This window comes from Rhincodon typus, chromosome 2, assembly GCF_021869965.1.
Source record: "Rhincodon typus isolate 14 chromosome 2, sRhiTyp1.1, whole genome shotgun sequence".
Taxonomy (NCBI): Eukaryota; Metazoa; Chordata; class Chondrichthyes; order Orectolobiformes; family Rhincodontidae; genus Rhincodon; species Rhincodon typus.
In genome coordinates this window covers 145,180,238-145,201,796 of record NC_063333.1, presented here as the reverse complement: position 1 = coordinate 145,201,796, position 21,559 = coordinate 145,180,238, and the positions used below count along the sequence as shown (strand labels likewise).

The 21,559-nt window shown below is 42.5% G+C and overlaps 1 protein-coding gene across 5 annotated transcripts in view; it reads left to right on the top strand.

The window, feature by feature from the left end:
• Window positions 1-21,559, top strand: part of LOC109936078 (cadherin-6-like) — a 220,122-nt gene that overhangs the window by 124,808 nt on the left and 73,755 nt on the right. For all 5 annotated transcript variants that reach the window (XM_048607452.1, XM_048607419.1, XM_048607429.1 and 2 more), the window contains exon 8: window positions 18,100-18,236. In XM_048607452.1, coding sequence (XP_048463409.1) covers window positions 18,100-18,236 — 137 coding nt within the window. The remainder of the gene's footprint in view (window positions 1-18,099; window positions 18,237-21,559) is intronic.

The following is a 21,559-nucleotide window of genomic DNA, read 5'->3' as shown; positions in this document are numbered from 1 at the left end:
TATGTGCCAGAGAGTAGCAGTGTCTAAGTCTGAGTTTTAGATTCATCAGGACAATTTTGGTTTTGAATCTATACACCTTTGAAGTTAGCTTTTCCAAATATTACCGCCCCATAGCCCAGCACATTGCTACAATGACGCTGGCTCTTTGCTGTGTGAATTTGCTGTACCCACTAACACCACATCAATTTATTAAAGTAAACACATGCTGCCCTTGCAAAATTCTACAATTCAGACTCACAAAATCCTGAAACTGCAGAACAACAATCCCAGTTGCAATGTTCGCTTTCAGATCAGTCAACTGTTCAGACAATGTGCAAACTGCCTGATTGTCAGGTCAGCTTTCCAATTGTGGCAGCACTTAACCAGCAGTTTTCACATTTATTTATGTATCTGTACCAATGGTATCACTAAATATATAGGAATTCGATTGGACACTCTTAAAGGCTTGAATATGGCCTTCTGACCATTGGCTTCAAATATGTTGGTGCAAAAGCAACATTGTGGTAAGAGAGTTAAATAATTCAGAGAGGAATTCCATGCACCAACAGCAAAGCAAGGATTGTTGTAGGGATGTGGTAAGCTTTTGTTCAGTAATCGTTGGAAAAGCCAACTTCAAAGGCATAGAGATCAATAAACAGGAGCAGTTAAGTAGCATCACCTCTGCCTCCTGTCAATAATCATTCCTGTAAAATTGAACAACTGCATACCTCACCATTTAGCTTTGCATCCCTTCATTTATTTTCACCCTGCTGCTGATATTTTTGAAAATATTGTTTGAACATTGAGTGTTGATGACACCAGCGGAAACCACTGCCTGAGAGGAATTGTTGAGTTTGATAATGTATGACAGCTGAATTGGCAGGTGCACAACAGAAGTTGAAGCATTCTTGTCTTTGTGATTATATCTTTTCTTGATGTTGTTTTGGTCCCATTGCACAGTCAGCGATCACCCCAAGCCAATTTCCCAGAGCTAGCATTAATCTTCATTCCTTAAATGAACATCGGAAACAAAAAGAATCAAAATTAAATGGAGGAAAGTGATGTTAAAGTTAATGACAATCCACCAATTTAATTTTCCTAAAAGCGTCCTGACATTATTCTCAATGCAATGGCTGGCATTTATTTTTCTATTCCTTTGTCAACAGATTTGTTGAAACCAAAGAAGGTATCCCAAGTGTAAAGAAATAACATGCAAATACTCAGCTAACGCAAGGCACTACTCTCAGTGACAGGTTTAAGCAGGTTTCTCTTCCTCATGTTTGAGGATATCAAAGAAAAATCTTTATACAAAGCCACCATCATATGGAAATTAAAGCTGCAGTATTCCGCAGGGGCCATGCACAGCCTGATTGCTATTCAGGTATAGCAATTAATCGACAATGCACAGGGGAGACAACAGTGCAGTGGTACTGTCCCTGAATTAGTTAACCAGATGATCTATCCCTTTTTTTTAACTAATTCACGGGATGAGGGTGTCGCTGGCTCGGTCAGTATTCATTACCCATCCCAGTGGACTGTTAAGAGTCAAACCCATTGCTGTGGGTCTGGAGTCGCACGTAGTCCAGACCAGGTAAGGACAGAAGTTTCCTTCCCTAAACGACTGTGGAGATTGGAATCAGGGTGGACCTTGTTGAATGAGGTACTTGATTGGGGTTGTTAACCTGGGCCAATCAGGAGGCACTAGCTGACCAATATTAACATGGGATTTAGAATCTCCTCAGTTCAGGAACTGACTCTGAGTTGGCTGGTCACAGGCAGTGTACTGTGCACAAGTAAATGAAGGGTGACTTGGTGATGGGATACAGGCCTCCGTGCAATTATTTCAAGGTCAATAGTGAACCAGATGGGTTTTTCCAACAATGGTTTCATGGTCATCATTAGACTCTTAACTCCAGATGTTTATTGAATTTAAGTTCTATCATCTGCCATGGCAGGATTCAAACCAGGTCCCCAGAACATTGCTTGGGTCTCTGGATTAATAGTCCAATGATAATACCATTAGGTCATTGCCTCCCACTGTAGGCTTTTGCCTCCAGCAGGGTATTTGTACTTGGTGAGGCAACATTTAGGTTAGCTCCCATTATATAAGAACTAGATCAGGTTAACGTGATACTGAGAGATTCAAAAGAATTCATTACAGCTCCCGGTATATACAGAAATGTTACAGTGACAGGCATTTCAATGTCTAGGCTCACACTAAGCTATTTAGTTACTAACTGTAGCACACTTTCAGTAACATGCCATGCTTCAAGTGGCCTTAGTTAAGATCGAGCCTGAGACCTTTACACCCTCTGTTCATATGATGTGAAATGGTGGTGATTTCATGAGCATGTCTCTTAAAGATATATGCATACTAGCTGCAAGCCTTAACACAACACCAGAGGCCGAGGACAATGCTCTGGGGATACGGGTTCAAATCCCACATTAGCAGCTGAAAGAATTTAAATTCAATTCTTAAATCTGGAATTAAATCTCATCTCATGGAACTATCATCGATTATCAAAAAAAGTTCACTAATGTCCCTTAAGGGAGGGAAATCTGCCACTCATACTGGGTCTCCAAACCCATGGTGATGTAAGTATTATTATCTGAGCTTCACACTTAGCAAAGTTCAGCTCAATGGCAAGGAATGGGCAACAAATGCTGGCCTTGCCAGTGACACCCACATCCTATAAAAGAATTCCTTTAAAAAAAAACACATTTCATTGGGGTCATTTTGAAGTTACAGTGAGGACAAAGGCTGAGTGGGACAGAGGAGGGAACTGTGAGAATAAGGTGAAAGCAGAATGCATAGGTGTTAGGTTTGTGCATAATGGATGATGATGAGGGAGGAACGTAAGATTATTGATGTAGGTAAGAGGCACAATGTTAATGTGTCGACATGATCCTAGATCATCTGTTGCTGAAACCTTTATCCGTTCCTTTGTCATTTCTAAACTCATGGGCAGCCTCCCATCTTCCAGCCTTTATAAATCTGAGCTTGTTGAAAACTCTGAAACCAAATATGTAGCAAGTTCCAATCGCTGATCTCTCCTTTATATACCAATGTATCAGACCTCCTTTTGAGAGAGATCTCATGGCACTGTCTAGGTCTCCTGTGCTGGCCATTTGTTTTATTGCAGGATTACTGATCCTCTGCTTTCTTTTAGACTAGTGTTTGGGTTTATCTGATAGGACAGTGCTGCCACAGAAGGAAGATAGACTGTCTCTTTGGAAACCAATAATAGATGCAAATGGAAAAGGTTTATCCCAGGAGAGTCACGACAATTCAACTGTTAACTCATGTCAAATGAAGAAAGACTTTCATTTCCATAACTCCTGAGATGAGGAGGAATACCTTCACTCAGAGAGTGATGAATCTTTGGAATTCTCTGGAAGGTTAGCCTTTGAATGTATTCAAAGCAGTAGGTTGATAGATTTTTGTTGACTTCAAGGGATATGAGAATAACAAATAAATGTGGCATTGAGGTAGAAGATCTAGAATGGCAGAGCAGGTTTGAGGGGCTGAATAACCTATTTCTGCATTCCTTTCACACCATCAGGGCATCGTAAAGCACCTTACACCCAACATAGTCGTTTCTGAAGAGTAATCACTGTGAGAATGTAGGAAACGCAGCAAATATTATTTCTGCACAGCAGGATCCCACAGACAGCAAATGACTAATGACCACTTTTTGAGTGATGTGAGCTGAGGGATACATATTGGCCAGGAGTCTGGGACAAATCCTCCTTGTCCTCTTTAAAGTAGTGGCATGGAATCATGGATATCTGTGTGAAAGGGCAAGACAGGGTTTCAGTTTAACATCCCCATCAAAAGGCAGTACCTCCATTGTTGACTATTCCTTCTCACTGCCCTTCTCAGACAGCCCCTTGAGAATGAGGATGACTTGCCTACATTCCACATTGATGAGTTCTGTAGGAGCTGATATGTCCAAAATGCAACATGCAGAAAGTGGGGCAGGGGATGCAAGAGAAGTCCAGGTAGATGAGGTTTATTTAGAGGTCAGTTCCCTCTCTCAAATGCCTCTGTGTGTTCCCAATGTGTCCAGCGTCTTCCTGAATGAACCCTCCTCATTTTGGACAGTCACAGGCCAGGAACACAGAGTCATAGATGTTTACAGCATGGAAACAGGCCCTTTGGCCCAAAGCGTCCATGCTGCTCAGTTTTCACAATTTAACTAATCCTAGTTGCCTGTGTTTGGTCTATATCCCTTCATACCCCATCCAAGTACCTGTCCAAATGTTTCTTAACATTTCTTGACAAAATTGTACTCGCTTCCACCACTATCTCTGGCAGCCTGTTACAGACCACTCTCTGTGTGAAAGAATTGCCCCTCTGGATCCTTATGTATCTCTCCCTTCTCACCTAAACCTGTGAACTCTAGTTCTAGACTCCCCTACTGTGGGGAAACGTTGTTGGCTATCTTTATCTATGCATCTCATGACTTTATAGACCTTTATAAGGTCCCCCTCAGTCTCCTACGCTCCAGAGAAGGAAATCTCAGCCTATCCAGCTTCTCCTTATAATTCAAACAATTCCAGGCCAGGTAGTATCTTAATAAATCTTTTCTTCACTCTTCCTAGTGCATGAGTAGGTGAAAGGTCTTTGACTTTGTCAGAGTTTCATTGAGCAGATCTCTAATACTGCACTCGAACCACAACTGAAATTACACGCTCAAGTGTTTCTTGAATGCTCAAGCTCCTGTTTCACAGCTAAGCCACAGTTACCACCTTGAGACTAGTAACATTCTTGAGCTTTATTTTGAGTTTATTATATCTCAGGAACTTACACTGTTTCTGTTAAGCTGCTTGGCCACGAACCCATTCAGGACTTACCCTGTGATAATGCAGACATGCATCCACGCAAAAGGCGTGGAAAGAGGCCATGTAATAAATGAAATAACAACCAACTTTTAAAGGAAATATTGATGAACTACTTACCTGTTGCTGCTTTGCATAATGCTTTCATGCATTTTGAAGCATATTTTGCATCAACACGCATCTAATACAAAAGGTCCATTTTAGCACTGTGTGGAATAGGAGCCTGGCTGTATTCTTAAGTGATACCTAACAGGTTTTAAAATATTTTGTAATACAGTACCTTCTGTTTAGTACAATCTGAGTGCTGTCTACTGAGTTTACTGTCAGGTCTCAAGATTCCTGTTGCCATGTTCTGTTGTAAGTTGAAGTGGCTTTCCAGCTCCTACTGACTGACCCAGACTTTTTAGTCTATTATCTTAAAGTCATTGACTTTCACAAGCCCTTTGCAGTGATTGAGAACACGTAGAAGCTGTGAGCAAAGCTTGCTTTGTGAACAATGAGGCCACAAAGCACAACTTATTGATTTCTAATAAACTATAGATTTACAATCCCAGAATTCAGAGAGTAACTGGGCTGTACATGACCAACATCCATAGAGACCCACTTAAAACTGCAGATGTGGAGGTGTGGAGATGTGGAGGTGTTGGACTGGTTTCTGTCATTTAATATTGGCTCTCTCTCTCTCTCTCTCTTTCTCCCCCTCCCCTCTCTCTCTCTTTCTCTCCACCATGTTCCTGACCTCTTGCTCTTTCTCGCTCTACTCTTTCCTCTTTCCCTGACCTCTCTGCTTTTTATTTTCTCGATCCCTCTCATCTCTTTCTCTGTTCAGTCTTTTTCCTCCTCTCTGGCAACACAGCTAGTGCAAAGTCAGGAAGTTACCCTCTCACTGTCAGTATTGAGTATAGTCCGGTGAAATACAAAAAAAAGTGCAATTGAGGAGTAAAGTTCCCTTTTTCTCTGCTTCAACAATGTGCTGTGTTTAACCACAACCTCTAAATAGGAGATGACTGCAGCTGGGCTTGAGTCTGCTACTGTTTGAGTGGCAAATAATGGGTCGTTCTGTGCTGTTAACCTTAGCAACTGGAAACTGGAGAGAGATGGTTTGAGATAGTTTATTGTAGGGCTTTTATAGCTGTTGCTCATGGTACACTTTAACTCAATCACTGACAACTGGCTTCAAAACAGGATTTCTGATATAGCTACAAAAAGAAAGTAAATAATGTGTGATTGAATAATTAGGACTCAGTCACTGACCACCCCTTAGATAATGATATTTACTTTGATGTTGCAAATTTAATTTCATAGTGCTGATTCTGAGAGCAGTTTTAATGAATTTGCGTAACACAGGTTTTAGAATAAATTGTCATTTTTCATCAAGTGCTCAGTGGAGAGAATCATAATATTCAGCAACTTTTGGCAACTCTTCAAAATGGCACTGAATCATGGTGAGAGTAGAAAAGCTTTTCGCTACATTTTGCTGTTTTTCTCACTGCAAAATACGTGTGACAATAAAATCATTCATTTTCATTTTCGACTTGAAGCTAAGTCTTCTCATCAGGGTCAAAAACCTAGAAGTCAATACAGCTTACGGCTTTCCTTACAACTCTATGGGAGTATTATACATGTGGTTCAAGAAGATGGCTCACGATTATCTTCTCAAGGACAACTCAGGATGGACAATGAATAGCGCCACTCACATTCGTCAAATGAATAAAAATAAATTTCTCCCGAACTCAAATTAACCCACTAATCGCTGCACTCAGTGAAGGCAGATTCTTGCTTGTTAGTCAGAGGGAGCGAGGGGTTATGAGAAGCATTTCCCTCCAACTCACTCAAGGTCCATATAGAGCAGCAACTTCCAGAAATGGACGCCAATGACTCAGCATTTCGATTGGAGGACACAGAATCCCCCAGCGACACTGTACAGGGAAAGGTCGTACTGCAACTCAGTGGTTCGGTCACTCAAAGAATCCCTACAGCGCGGAAGCTGGCCATTCAGCCCATTGAGTCCACACTGACCATCCAAACAGCGTCCCACTCAGATCCACCTCCCCACCATATCCCTGTAACCCTGCATTTCCCGTGGCCAATCCACCGAACCTGCAAATCTTTGGACTGTGGGAGGAAACTGGAGCATCCGGGGGAAACCCACGCAGACACAAAGAGAACGTGCAGACTTCACACAGACAGTCGCCCGAGGCTGGAATTAAACCTGGGTCTCTGGTGCTGTGAGGCAACAGTGCTAACACTGAGCCACTGTGCCACCACTCAGCCTGAGAGTTATCACCAGGATTCCAGATATACCTGAAAACAGCAGCCCCTAACCTTATTCCTCTGTGATTATTTATTCTCCAGAGGGGACTCACCCCTCAGCTCCCTGTAATCCCCTTTGCTTGTTCTAGTGAACTAGAAAAAATGGTGGCATTTGCACAATGCCTTTCAAATGTCCCAATTTGTTTTATTCAAAGAACTGCTCCCACTTTGACATGGAGGCACTGTTTTAACATCAGAAACTGTAAGGTGATAACTGCACTGTTTTTGCAAACTCCCTCTTCATATTCAATTATTGTTAAATTAAAATTAGACTCAAATTAAACTAAATTAGAATTGGAAGGGTGGGAAGGACTCCCATATAGAATCATGTGGCACTACCTTTCAATTTTAGCAAGTGTCCCTCATAACCTTGAACAGAAAAATATCTTGCCTGGCCCTTCAGTGCAGCACTGAGGGAGTGCGGCTCTCTCCAAGATGCTGCCTTTTAGTAGCACTGTTAAACTGAGGGCCTACTTTCACGCCTCTTGGGCGATGTAAAAGATCCCATGGCACAATTGTGAAGACAGGTGAGTGATTTCTCCCTGGTATCCTGCTCAGTATCCTATCCCTTGTTGCAAAGAAACAGATAAACCAATCACTATTAGATAGCAGTTTGCAGGACCTTGCTGTGGGCAGTTTGGATGCTGACCTTCCAGCAGTGACTGCACTTCATTTGGTACCCAGCTCTAACTGGCCAGCAAGGCCATTACACAGAGAAATTAAGAGTGAACCTCTGTCAGTCAGACATAGAATCACAGAGATGTTCAGCATGGAAACAGACACTTCAGTCCAACTCGTCCATGCTAACCAGATATCCTAGAATCCCTACAGTGTGGAAACAGGCCCTTCGGCCCAACAAGTCCACACCAACCCTCAGAGCATCCCACCCAGACCCAACCCCTGTAACCCACCTAATCTACACATCCTTGAACACTACGGGCAATTTCCCATGGCCAATCCACCTAGCCTGCACATCTTTGGACTGTGGGAGGAAACCGGAGCAAATCCACGCAGACACAGGGAGAACGTGCAAACTCCACACAGACAGTCACCCGAGGGTAGAATTGAACCCGGGTCCCTAGCACTGTGAGGCAGTAGTGCTAACCACTGAGCCACCGTGCCATATCCTAAATGAATCTAGTTTCATTTGCCAGCATTTGGACCATATCCCTCTGAACCCTTCCTATTCATATACCCATCCCGATGTCTTTTAAATGTTGTAATTGTACCAGCCTCCACCACCTCCTCTGGCAGCTTGTTCCAGATACTTTGCTTTGGGTCTGGAGTCACATGTAGACCAGATCAGGTGAGGACTAATTTCAGCTAATTTCCTTCCCTAAAGGTCAGTAGTGAACGAGATGGATTTTTTTTAAAAGCAATTGAGCTTTCAGTTTTTCTTTAATGAATTGAATTTAATTTCCACTCATTGTCATAGTAGGATTTGAACCTATGTTCCGAAAACATTAACCTGGATCCATAGATTTACTGCCCCAAAGGCATGGACACATCTCCCTCTCCTGTTTCAGGCCATGAAAATCTGTACTTGGTGTTTGACTGCCATCTGCTGGTGAAACCAAAACAGCAAAACCCCCGCAATTAACATTTCAATCAAACCAAAGTGAACCTGCTGAACCTTACTGTTTTCACTGACCCTGCACCCACTACCAAACCAACACAGAAACCAGAACTGGACTCTCAAATATTCAATATACTAGGAGCTACACTTAGTTACTTAACTCCTGTTCCACACAATTGTAATTTAACAAAAAGAAAGGAAAGGCTTTTTATTTGAATCCATCTCTGAGAAATCTAAGGACTCTGCATTTCTATAGCACCTTTCAGGATTTCCCAAAGTGTTTTGCAGCCAGTGGAATACTTTTGAAGTGAGAACAGAAAGTGTGAGAAGTGCTCAGCGGGTCTGACAAAAGACAGACAAACAATTCATGTTTTAAGTTGACAGTGACCGCTTTGGAACTAAAGGAAGGCAGAAAGGTTTAAAGCTTTTGAAAATGGGAAAGGGCAGGAAGCAAAAAAGGGAAGATCTAGGAAAAGGATTACATGACAAAGATGTCAGGGAACAAAAGGTGTAAGATGTGTGTAGTGGTTGAAACGAAGGCCAAGTGGATCTCATTGATTTGAAAGGGGATCAAGGGTTACGGGGAGAAAGCAGGAGAATGGGGTTGAGGAACTTGTCAGCCATGATTGAATGGCAGAGCTGACTCGATGGGCCGAATGGCCTAATTTCTGCTCCTAGGTCTTATGGAGTATGAGATCCTTGATTGGGGTTGCTAACCTGGGCCAAGGAGGGAGCCCTGGCTGACAGATATAAATAAGAGATTCAGTAGGTCTCCTCAGTCTAGGGATTAGCTTGGAGCTGACTGGTCAGAGCCCATGTACTGTGCACATGTAAACAAAGGGTGACTTGGTGACAGGATACTGCCTTCTGTGCAGTTACTTCAGAGTGGTAAAGTTATTTCAGAGTTATTCGGAGTGGTAAAGTTATTTCAGAGTAATTTCAAAATGTTATAAAGTTGGTTGTAAAGGAACAAAAACATCAGTCCACATTCAGTGTTAATGGCAGAATAATGGAAAGCTTTGTCTGAAAGCAGAAGCTTAACAAGCAAGCTTCAAACAAGTACATGGCCGGGAAAAATTGAGAATGAAAACAAAGTTCATGGTGTGAACTGAGTGAACTCCATGTTGAGTAATGGGAAGATGAGGTACTGTTTCTCCAGTCTTGATTGAGATTGATTGGAACATGGCAGCAAACCGAGGACAGAGATGGTGTTGTGAGAGCGAGACAGTGAATTACATTGAGAAACAATTGAAAGGTCAGGTTCATGCTTGCACACAGACCGGAGATATTCTGGTCACTATGTTTGGTCTCGCCTCTGTCGAGGAACGTGTCACAGGAAAGGTTTGAGGTGTTTGGGAGGGGTGGGGGTGATTGAGGAGTGGATGAAATTATTGCACAGGCCATGGTCCCCGGGAGGGAAGGAAAAGATGTGGTTGGTGGTGGCATCACGGCGCATGTTTTGGAAATAGCAGAGGATTGTCGTTTGAAAGTGGAAGCTGGAGGGATAGAAAGTGAGGACAAGGAGAGCCCTGTCACTGTTTTGGGAGGAAGGGGAGGGGCAAGTGTGGGCATAGCAGCCTCCTGCCTTGGTGTAGCGGACTCCAACGTGGCTTCCTCTTTGCCTGGCGTGGCACGGCATGGCAGTCTTCCGGTGGTATGCAGCAGCCGAGCATTATCTCAGCATTGTCTCCCAGTTTGGAGGTAATTCCAAGCGATCTCCCAGCCTCATGACCTCAAGGTAAAGCCCAGTGCTATCTGGAGCCAAGGCCCAGTGCGGACTGGAGTCTAGGTGCCAGTGTGGCCTGGGTTGGAAGGCCACTGTTCTGAACTTTTCTTTCTGCAATCTGGATTTTTATTTCTCTATTTTCTAAGATCTCGTAACCGAAGAAGCTGTACCTAGGTACTTCTGTACCTAAGATGGCGCTGTAAATGGCGATGTGTAAACTTTTCACTGTACTCACTTGAGTACATGTGACAATAAAGCTCATTCAATTCAATTCAATCCAAATCTGGGAAGTAGGTCAGAAATGTTAGAGAGCTCTATTGGTGCCGTGCAAGGGAATACTCATACAAGTAACAAGGATGATATATCAGAAACATTGATGTGGAAGACAGAGCCATTGGAACAGAATAAGTGGAAGGAGGAACTGGGAGAATGGAATGAAATCCTTTACAGGAACAGGGCACGAATAAGAAATGTTGTTGATGTGTAATCACTATTGCCATGTGTAAAACTCAGTAGCCAAATGGTGCATAACAAACTCCTAAACATAGCAATTAAATACTTGACAAAGCAACCTCTTTCAATGACAGTGATTGGGGAATAAAAGATGTCTGGGACACCAGTGAAAACTCGTCTTTGAAATTGCGACATGACATCTGGGAAGATAGATAGGGCTTCACCTAAAAGACAGGATAGTGCAGTCAGCCTGGATACTATACTCAAGCCTCTGGGCTACACTCTGAATCCACAAGACCCAGACTCAGAAGTGAGTCAACACTTGCGCTGAGCGAAAGCAAGCGATGCCTTTGTTTCTAAAGCCATCCAACCTTGCCCCTACCTGAGCACACCAGTTCCTGAAACCCTCATTCTTTTCCATGTTACCTCTACACTTTGCCATTCCAGACACATGCCTGCTGGCTTCCCACATTCTACCCATCACAAACTTCAGATTCTCTAAATCTCTGCTGTTTGTGACTTTTATCAAAGCTGCCACCACTGTGCTCACTGACCTGCATTGGCTTTTGTTTAAGCAAGACCTCCAATTTAAAATTCTCAACCGTAATTTCAAACCATCCATGGGCTTGCGCCTCTCTGTTCCTGTCACCTCCTCAAGCCCCACAACCAACCAAGATATCCATACTCATCGCCCGCTTCTGGCCGATTGAAATTTTCACTGCCTCACTCACAGGGATAGAACCTTCAGTGGCCTGGGCCCTCAGCTCTGAAATTCTCTCCCTACACTCCTTTGCCTCTCTTACCTCTTTCATAAGACTTCTCTTAAAACCTCTGACCGAAATTTTTGGCCATCTGCTCAAAGGTTTTCCTTATGTGGCTCAGTGTCTCTGTAATGCTTCTGCTAAACACTTTAGGATGGGTTGTTACATTAAAGGCATTATATAAATGAAAGTTATAATAGCACATTAGCTCTTACTGGAATGTGAGAACTGGGTGGAACCCTTCAGCTGCTGATACATGAAGAGCCTTTGTTTGTTCTTGTGAAGAATCGGGAAAATTTATGATAAAATTACCCAAGGTTCACAGCTCAACCCTAAAGCCTGAACCTCCTTCACCATTGACGCACGTTGGCAATAGTATGTACCATGTGAAAGATGCACCGTGACTCACTCAGATTCCTTAGATAGCCATAAACTCCACCATCTAGATAGACAAGGGCAGCAGATACATGGGAACAACACCACCTCCCACAAATTCCACTCCAAGCCCCTCACCATCTTGATTCTGAATGTACCACCATACGTTCAGTGCTATTGGCTCCCTAACAGTATTGTGGATGTCCTGACACCAAATGGACTGCAACGGTTCAAGAAGGCAGCTCACCATCACCTCCTCAAGGGCAGCTAATGATGGGCAATTAAAACAGGCCTAATCGGTGAGGCCTACACTTTCTTGAACAAATATATTTTTAAATAAAACAGACTCCTGCAATAGGAGGTAGGCAATAATTGGAATAATAATATGCTTGAATATTAAAAGATATGTTGCACCTTGAGATCTTATGCTACTTTTTTTATTGAGTTCAGTTCCCCCCGAGCGCTATTTTATCGCAATGTTTCACACGTTTATATTAAATTCCTCCTGTGTGATTTCAGTCCAGAGTTTGCACAATCATTGCACTCAAGTTCGCATCCAATTTCTAGGGTTAATTTTAAAACAGTGTCACAACACAATTTATAAGTGTGATTTCAAATCCAGAATCCAACGTTGTTTATCGAATGGGGTGACGAGCAGTGCTCCCCGCTTTGAAAATGCATTGCACTTTTCAAATTACACTTAGTCAATCACTCGAAAGCTGTACACATGACAATAGGGTCAGGCTACCAGTGCCTCTGACGTCAATAAGTACTCAAAACACAAGAGCAACTTTTGCTTAGTTTAAAATGTTATAAAGATTTTGTTTCCCAAGTGTTTAACATAAGTTGGACGAAGAAGGAGACTATACAGTCCTTGGAAAATAATCAATAGGACACACATTGGCTTAGTGGTTAGCACTGCTCACTAGGACCTGGGTTCAATTCCATCCTGGGGTGACTGTTTGGAGTTTGCACATTCTCTCCATGTCTGCAATTATTTCCTCTGGGTTCTCTAGTTTCCTCCCACAGTCCAAAGATGTGCAGGTTAGGTGGATTGGCCATGCTAAATTAACAATGGGAAATGTGGGATTGCAGAGATGGAGTGGGTCTGGAGATGTTCTTTGGAGATAAATTCTAACTCAATGGGCTCAATGGTCTCTACCTGCACTATTGGGTTCCTATGATTTCTAAAGGGATGGAATTGGAAAGCAGAAAATGGACCTTGAACTTGTCTAGAACAGCAGAGTAAAGGCTATCTTTAATTATAGCTATTGAGCTTGTGTGTAAGATCCTATGTCATAGTGATCTCAGATCATATGCAACTGGACCCTAACCCCTCTCATCATTTAAATAGTTAGAGTGTGTAAGGTAATGGCTCTAAAAGAGTTAATTTTGGAGCAGCATTAGCTCCAGCCAATCTGATGATGTAGCACAGAATCAGGCAGCTTTTCATAAGGTATTAATGGAGGCAGATGTGTCACTCCTGGTTCCTGATTGTTAGAATGAATAATAAATAGTGAATGTTATTTATTGAGCCTGACAGGCATTGTCAGGCTAACAGACAGTCTGTGCCCTGGGGGTTGGAAGGGCTGTGTTAGGAGTCCCTGTGTTTGCAGCCAGCCTGACAGGTTCAAGTGAGCAGTCAGACACCCGAAAACACATCATTATGGCTGAATGTTCCGCCCTGATAGAAATAGCTCATGGCTACCCAGGATAAGAGCAATGACCTACTAACCAATAGCTGCTGTTGTTCCATCACATCCCTGTAGGACCCTAATGCCCTTCATAAGAAACAGGAACAGGAGTAGTCCATTTAACCCATCCAGCTGGTTCAACATTCAATAAGACAATGGCTGTACATCTCTGCCCAACTTCATTTATCCCTATATTCATTGATATCCTCCGTTTCCTAAAATCTGTTGCTCCCATCTTGAGCATCCAAAGTTCCCTGAGGTAGACATTTCCAGATAGTCACAGCTTCTGAATGAAGAAAGTCCTTTTCATCTTAGATTGACCTTATCCTGAGATCATGACCTCTAATTCTACACCTTCCAATCAGAGGCAAGCAGCCTTTCAACATTGACGCTGGTAAACCCACTACTCACTGGAGTGTGGAAGGATTTTCTTGGGGAGAGATTGAATAGGTTGGGCTTGTACTGGACAGAGTTTAGTAGACTGAGAGGTAACTTTTTTGAAATATACTGGATTTGACAGCATAGATGCGGAAAGATTGTTTCCCCCTTTTAGAAGAGTGTCCAACCAAAGAGCGTTATCTAAGAATAAGGGGTCAGCCATTTAAGATAAAGATGAGGTAGAATTCTTTTCTCTTAGAGGGTCGTCAAGTTGTGGAATTCTTTACCACTGAGGGCTGTTGAGGCTGGGCCATTAAGCACATGTGTTTGGGATTGGCAGATTTATAACCAGTAAAGGAGGCAAGGTTTGTGGGACAGGAAAGTGGAGTTGAGGATAATCAGATCAGCCATGATCTCATTGGATAGCGGAGTAGATTTAATGAGCCAGATGGCCTACTCCTGCTCCTACATCTTATAAAGACTTAGCAAATAGGAAAAGAAGTTGGCTATTCAGCTCTTTGAGCCCACTCCACAATTCAATGTGATCATGGCTGATCATCCTACTCAGTACCCTGTTCCTGGTTTTGTCCACATCAGAATTTGAAAAGGTTAAAGATGCAGTGGGTTATAGAGGCTGATAGGGATTCGGTGGGGTGGGGGGGAGGTGGTGGTGGTGAGGTGGTGAGTAGAGAACAACATTTTTGATAGAGTTGAAGGCAGAAGGAATGAAGGGGCAAAAGACTTTCCAAGCAATATGTTTTCCAAATGTATATGCAGAGAATTATGTCTATAATGCATTCAAACGAGGAACACATCCTATACTGTGCAAGCTTTTGGAGATTTTGGCATTAAAATGTCCAAATTAGCAGTGGTACTTTCCCATATATCCAGAAAATACCAGAAAGTGATACATAAATCGTATTTTCCACAACAATCTGATGACATACCTGCAACACTCCCCACAAAGGATTCAGTGAAATGTCATTGAGAAATTGCAAACCTCCTACGACCTACGGCACTGTTTTCTGTCTCTCAGCCACACCCTCACCTATTTTTTAAAAGGGTCCCAACCCAAAATGTCAACTTTCCTGCTCCTCTGAAGTTGCTTGGCCTGCTGTGTTCCTCCAGCTCTACACTGTGTTATCTCTGACTCCAGCATCTGCAGCTCCTACTATCTCTGAGATACTTAAGCTGAATCTTTTCTGGACTTCAGTTGTGGAAGAGAAATCATTGATCAGAGGAGGGGTGTTTGAAGGGGAGAACAGTGTGAGCAAACTCATCAAATGCTTCAGATGAATCGAGTATGAAAGGATGCAACATTTTCCGGTCACAGACAAGCAACTCTTCAGGTACTGTCGAAGGATGTGAAGTGTAGAGCTGTGGGAGAAATAGGCACTGATTTGGAATGTGGCAACAACTTTGACGAAGAAGGAGGTAGGAGATAGGGCAAAAGTCAGTAAAGGAAGGGTAGGCAGTCGAGGGGTGGTCTTGGAAATATTGGTGATGTTGATTTGGAAAAAGAAGGGGAAGAATAACCTTGAGCAGAAGGATGCACTTACAAGGCGACGTGATAATGTCCAAGGGAAGCTGGTTTACTTTGTGATGTGAGCTTGTCTCCAACTCCATATGACAATTCCTATGTTATTGAAACACAGAAACAGAGAAAAATATTGGCAGGAGTAGGCCACTTAGCCCTTTGAACCTGCTCTGTTATTCAGTATGATCTTGGCTGATCATCTACCTCAGTACCCTGTGCCCACTTTCTCCCCAGACCCTTTGAATTCTCTAGCTGTAAGAACTACATCTAACTCCTTCCCGAAAACATTTAATGTTTTGGTCTCAATCGCTTTCTGTGGCAGAGAATTCCCCAGGCTCGCCACTCTCGTGAGTGAAGACATTTCACCTTATCTCAGTCTTTATCTCCCATAACTGACTGTAGATAAAACCGAGTGTGGATATCATGGTATTCAAGAAACCAACAGGCATTTATTATAGCTAACTGTATGTGCAAACATTACATTACTCTTGCATGTTTGTGGCTGGATTAAGAATGAGCTGTGAGGGTGCAACAGAGGAGAATGCTTCCCGTACAGTGTCATGCTGCAAGTGATCTGAGGTAAGATGCAGGATATGATCTTTGCACCCTCACGACATTGGCTGTAAGATACTGCTGATATCATTAGCAAGTCCCTTAAAGGCAAACTGACCATGAGACAGAACCCAAAGATTAGAATGAATTAGCTGAAGGAGGTTGGTACCATGGGGAGAGCGTTGGAAACTAGAAAAGGCAAGGTGTTCAGTTCGAGTTCCAATTACAGGATTCAATTGTAATTCCATTTTGTGTGAAGAGAATTATACGAGAATAAGGTAGAATATGTAATTCATGCTCTTTAAAGGTATGTTTGTAACTGGCCTTGATTTCAACTTGTCTCACAACTCTAGATTAAATGAAAATTATTTCAGCAAACTGTATGTCATTCCTTTGACTCACATTTTCGCTGACCCTCCAGCCTGGAGCTTTCTGAAGATGCTGCACTGTGAACAAGTGCACACAAACAGGGTAAAACATGATTCACTTTCCCAGGTTTTTCTCTTTCCTTGCTTTGGGAATGATCTTTCCTGTGTTTAGCACTTTGTCGCTGGCAGATGGCTCTGATCAGAACTCACAGCATGAGAAACCTGCTGCTTCCCACTCACTGCCACCACATACCAGAGAACAACTCTTTGTAAGTTTATGTTTCGACACATTTTATTTGATCTTCAGACACATTTTATTTTATTACTATTGGCGAGTTTCTCTCCTCCTGTCCTTTCGTATAGGTTTTATTTTCATGATGGGGGTGCAATTTCATGGAGCCTAGCATGCCTTGGTTGGGGGTAGGTTAGCTCAGTTGGCTGGACAGCTGATTTGTAATACAAATGGACACTTCCAGTGTGGGTTCAATTCATGCTCTGGCTGTGGTTACCATGAAAGGCTCTCCTTCTCAACCCCTCCCCTTGCCCGAGACTGCCACCAATTTCCTCTCATATAAAATAAAACGAGGAACTCTGGATGCTGGAAATCTAAAACAGAAATTGCTGGAGAAACCCAGTAGGCCTGTGGAGAGACAAACAGAGTTAATGATTCGAGTCCAGTGACCTTTCATCAGAACCAGTGTTCTCTCCCTAATGAGGGAGCAGCTCAATGCTCTGGTGGGGCTATAGAGACTGTACCTTTACTTTTATTGTTCCTCATGCGTGTTTTGTTTTCTTGCTTTATGGGATTACATATAGATAATTGGGGCAGCATGGTGGCTCAGTGGTTAGCACTGCTGCCTCACAGCACCAGGGATATGGGTTCAATTCCACCCTCAGGCAACTGTGTGTGTGGAGTTTGCACGTTCTTCCTGTGACTGTGTGGGTTTGCTCTAGTTTCCTCCCACAGTCCAAAGATGTGCAGGGTAGGTGGATTGGCCATGGGAAATTGCCCATGGATGTTTAGGTTGGGTGGGTTAGATGTGGGAAATGCTGGGGTAGGGGGATGGGTCTGGGTGGGATGCTCTTCAGAGGGGCAGTGTGGACTTGTTGGGCCAAATGGCCTGTTTCCACACTGTAGGGTTTCTATTCTATAATGTTTACCAACAATCCATGATTGCCTTTGAGAAGGTGCTGCTTTCTTGACAGCTAAATGAATTTTGGTGAAAGGAGACTTGTCGCTGAAGATTTTCATCTTGCACTCATCAGGACAGATGCCAAATTTCAAACAATCACAAGAATTTATACTTATTTATTCGGGATTTTACAGATAAATTCACTGGCACCAATCATCCTGCTGGCATTTGACAAGGTCCTGAGCAGAGAACAACGCACTGATTCAGGAAGCCAATTGCTGGGTGAGAGTCCAGGTGTTTGAGATGTGTCAGGGATCAACAAAGAAATCAGACCAACAGTGTGGATCTTATGAACATGTTTGGAAACTGGTGATAAGTTGCATAAATTGCTTTTCTGATTTGAATCTTTCAGTTACTCAATTGATCGACATACTGATTTGGACAGATATTTCAACATAAACTCCGCCAATGGATCAATTGTAACTTTGAAACCTCTTGACCGGGAAGAAATGCCATGGCATAATATTACCGTCATAGCAACCGAGACAGGTCAGTATCAGTATTGCTGCTGTTTTGTTTCCATTTCTTTGCACTGCACCTCACTTTAATGTTGTTTAGACCAGTGGTGGACAAAGTGTAGGATGCTTTTGATTATCGAGACCCTCAGCCAGAGTTTTGCTTTGCTCAAGAATCAGCCTCTAAGTGAGAAGTCTTTCCAGCCTCTGGCTAAGCTTCATTGAAACATTTACCCAAATATATGATGTGTACCTCACTGGTGAGGCAACAGTCACATAGCATAAATCGTTTGTCGTGGCTGCAGGTGGATGAGCAATCCCCAATGTTGAACTACACGAGTCTATATACCAACATACAAATGATTGGCAGCACTTTCAGTGCCTAAGTCCTTCGCACCTTCAGCCTGCGATAACATTATGCACAATCTAACTGTAATCTCAATTTCCCTTTTACCCCACATAACCTTTCATCCCTTGCTTAGGAAGAATCTATCCACCTCTGCCTTTAAAATATTTAAGAACTCCGTTTCCACCATCTTTTCAAAAAGAGAGTTCTAAAAACTCAGAGAAATAAATTTAGCCTAATCTCTGTTTTAAATGAGTGATTTTTAAACATTAACCCCAAGTTCTAGATTCTCCCATGAGAGGAAATATCCTATCCACATTAACCTGGTCAAAATCCATCAGGATGGTATATGTTTCAATGAAGTTACCTCTCACTCTTCTAAACTCCAGCAGATACAGGCCTAATCTGTCCAATGTTTCCATGTAAGTCGACCTGTCTATTCCAGGTATTAGTCTGGTGAACCTCCTCTGAACTGCTCACTGAAATAACTCCACAGAGGCCAGTATCCTATTACTAAATCCCCTTTTATTTACACATGGAGAGTCCTTGACACTGATCCAGCTCCGTCAGAGCCAGCTCTCAGAGTGAACAAAACCTCTGACACTCCTGTTTATATCTGTCAGTTAGGGCTCACTAATTGGACCAAGTTAACAACTCCAGTCAGGGAACTCATATTCTATGAGGTCCACCTGGCTGACCTCATTATAATCACTACACTTCCAATACATTTTCATCCTTCTTTAAATAAGGAGACCAATACTCTGCACAGTATTTAACTATAGTGTTTAACTGTACCAGCTTTGAGCATGTATGACAGAATACTGGCACTGAAGGGGACAAAAGCAGAAGTAGGCCATTCAGCCCATCGAGACTGCTCTGCCATTCACTGAGATCATGGCTGATCTGATAATTCTCAACTCCACTTTCCTGCCTTTTTCTCACAATTCTTGATTTCTTTGCTATCTATATTAGCCTTGAACATATTTAACACCCAGCCTTTACAGCGCTCTGTGGTAAATAATTCCACAGTTTCACTTCTCTCTGAGACAGGAAATTCTTCCTCATCTCTGTATGCAATCTCACCTGTGTCCTCTGTATCTGAAGCACAGTTTCCCTACTTTTGCATTCAATTCAGCTCACGATAAATGATAACATTATATCAGCTTTTCTAAATATTTACTGGACCTGCATACTAACCTCTTGCAAATCATACACAAGAGCAACCAGATGCTTCTGCATCTCAGAGTTCTGAAAACTGTAGAGCTCCAACATACTACACTGAGGGATTGGTGCTGGCTCCACTTCTGTTTGTCATTTATATAAATGATTTGGAGGAGAATACAGGGGGCAAGTTTGAAGATGACACCAAATTTAGTGGTTTAGTGAACAGTGAAGAAAGTAATCAAAGATTGTAAAGAAATCTTGATTAATTGGGTCAAAGGGCTGAGGAGTGGCAGATCAAGTGGCACTTGGATAAGTGTGAGGTATTGCATTGGGGTAAAACAAATAAGGAAAGGACTTGTACAGTTAATAGTAGGGCCCTGGGTAGAGTTGTAGAACAGAGAGACCTAGGGGTTCAGGTGCATAACTCTTTGAAATTTGTATCACAGGTAGACAGTGGTTAAAAAGCAACTTAGTATGCTTGCCTTTATTGCTCAGACCTTTGAGTATAGAAATTGGGACATCATGTTGAGGTTGTATGGGATGTTGGTGAGGCCACTTTTGGATTATTGCGTGCAGTTCTAGTCGCTGTGTTATAGAAAGGATATCACTAAGCTGGAGAAGGTTCAGAAAAGATTTACCAGGATGTTGCTGGGACTGGAGGGTTTGAAACATGAAAATAGTCTGGAAAGGCTTTTTTTTCCCTGGAGCGTAGGAGGTTGAGGGGTAACCTTATTGAGGTTTATAAAATCATGAGGGGCATAGAAAAGATGAATAACAAGAGTATTTTCCCTAGGGCGGGGGAGTTCAAAACTAGGGGACATATTTTTAAGGTGTGAGAAGAAAGATTTAATAAGGACCTGAGGGCCAACTTTTCTGCACAGAGAGTGGTTCATGTGTGGAATAAACTGCCAGAGAAAGTGTCGGAAGCAGGTACAGTTACAACATTTAAAAGACATTTGGATAAGTTCATGAGTAGGAAAGGTTTGAAGGAATATGAGCCAGGAGCAGGAAGGTGGGACTAATTTAGTTTGGAAACTTGACCAGCATGGACAAGTTGGCTCAAAGAGTCTGTTTCTGTGCTGTATAACTCTGTGTACTCTACGACGGTATGATATATAAGCTCTTTCGGTAAAAAGAGAGCGCAGTTGTGAAGGACAGCAACCATAGTGTAAAAATTGCATACTTTTTAACCTCTGTAAAACACCAATGGGTATGCAATGAATTATTTTTCAGTGAAGTCCTCTTGTGAAATTTCCATGCCTCTACAAGGGATGAGGGATTTGCCTTATGCAGAGAGACTGAGCAGTTTAGGCTGTGCTCTCTGGAGAGAGAAGAATGAAAGGTGTCCTAATTGAGGACTACAAGGTGCTAAAGGGGATTGACAGAGAGGAAGTAAAGCAGTCATTTTAAGGTAGCAAATTTAAAACAGAGATAATGAGGAATTACTTCTCTCAAAGGGTCGTGAATCTGTGGAATTCACTTCGCCTGTGTGCAGTGGATGCTGGGATATTGAGTAAATTTAAGGAGGAGATAGACAGATTTTTAATTAGTAGCAGGTTAAAGATTTACGGAGAGGGCACGAAAGTGGAGTTGAAGCTGAAATGAGATCATATCAAATGAAGGAGCAGGCTCAGGGGGCTGAATTGCTTCTAGCTTTTACATTACATTCTTAAAGAGGGATTTAAATAAAATCTGAAAATGGTATCTGAAATATCTGGTGTCCATTTGAATTGTGAAAAGCTCCCAGCCAAACAGTTTAAGAATCCTTGCTTCCAGATTGGGTTTGTATCTGGTGAGATAATTGTGAGGTACATAACCGCAGCTGCTGCTAGCAATGTGAACAATTC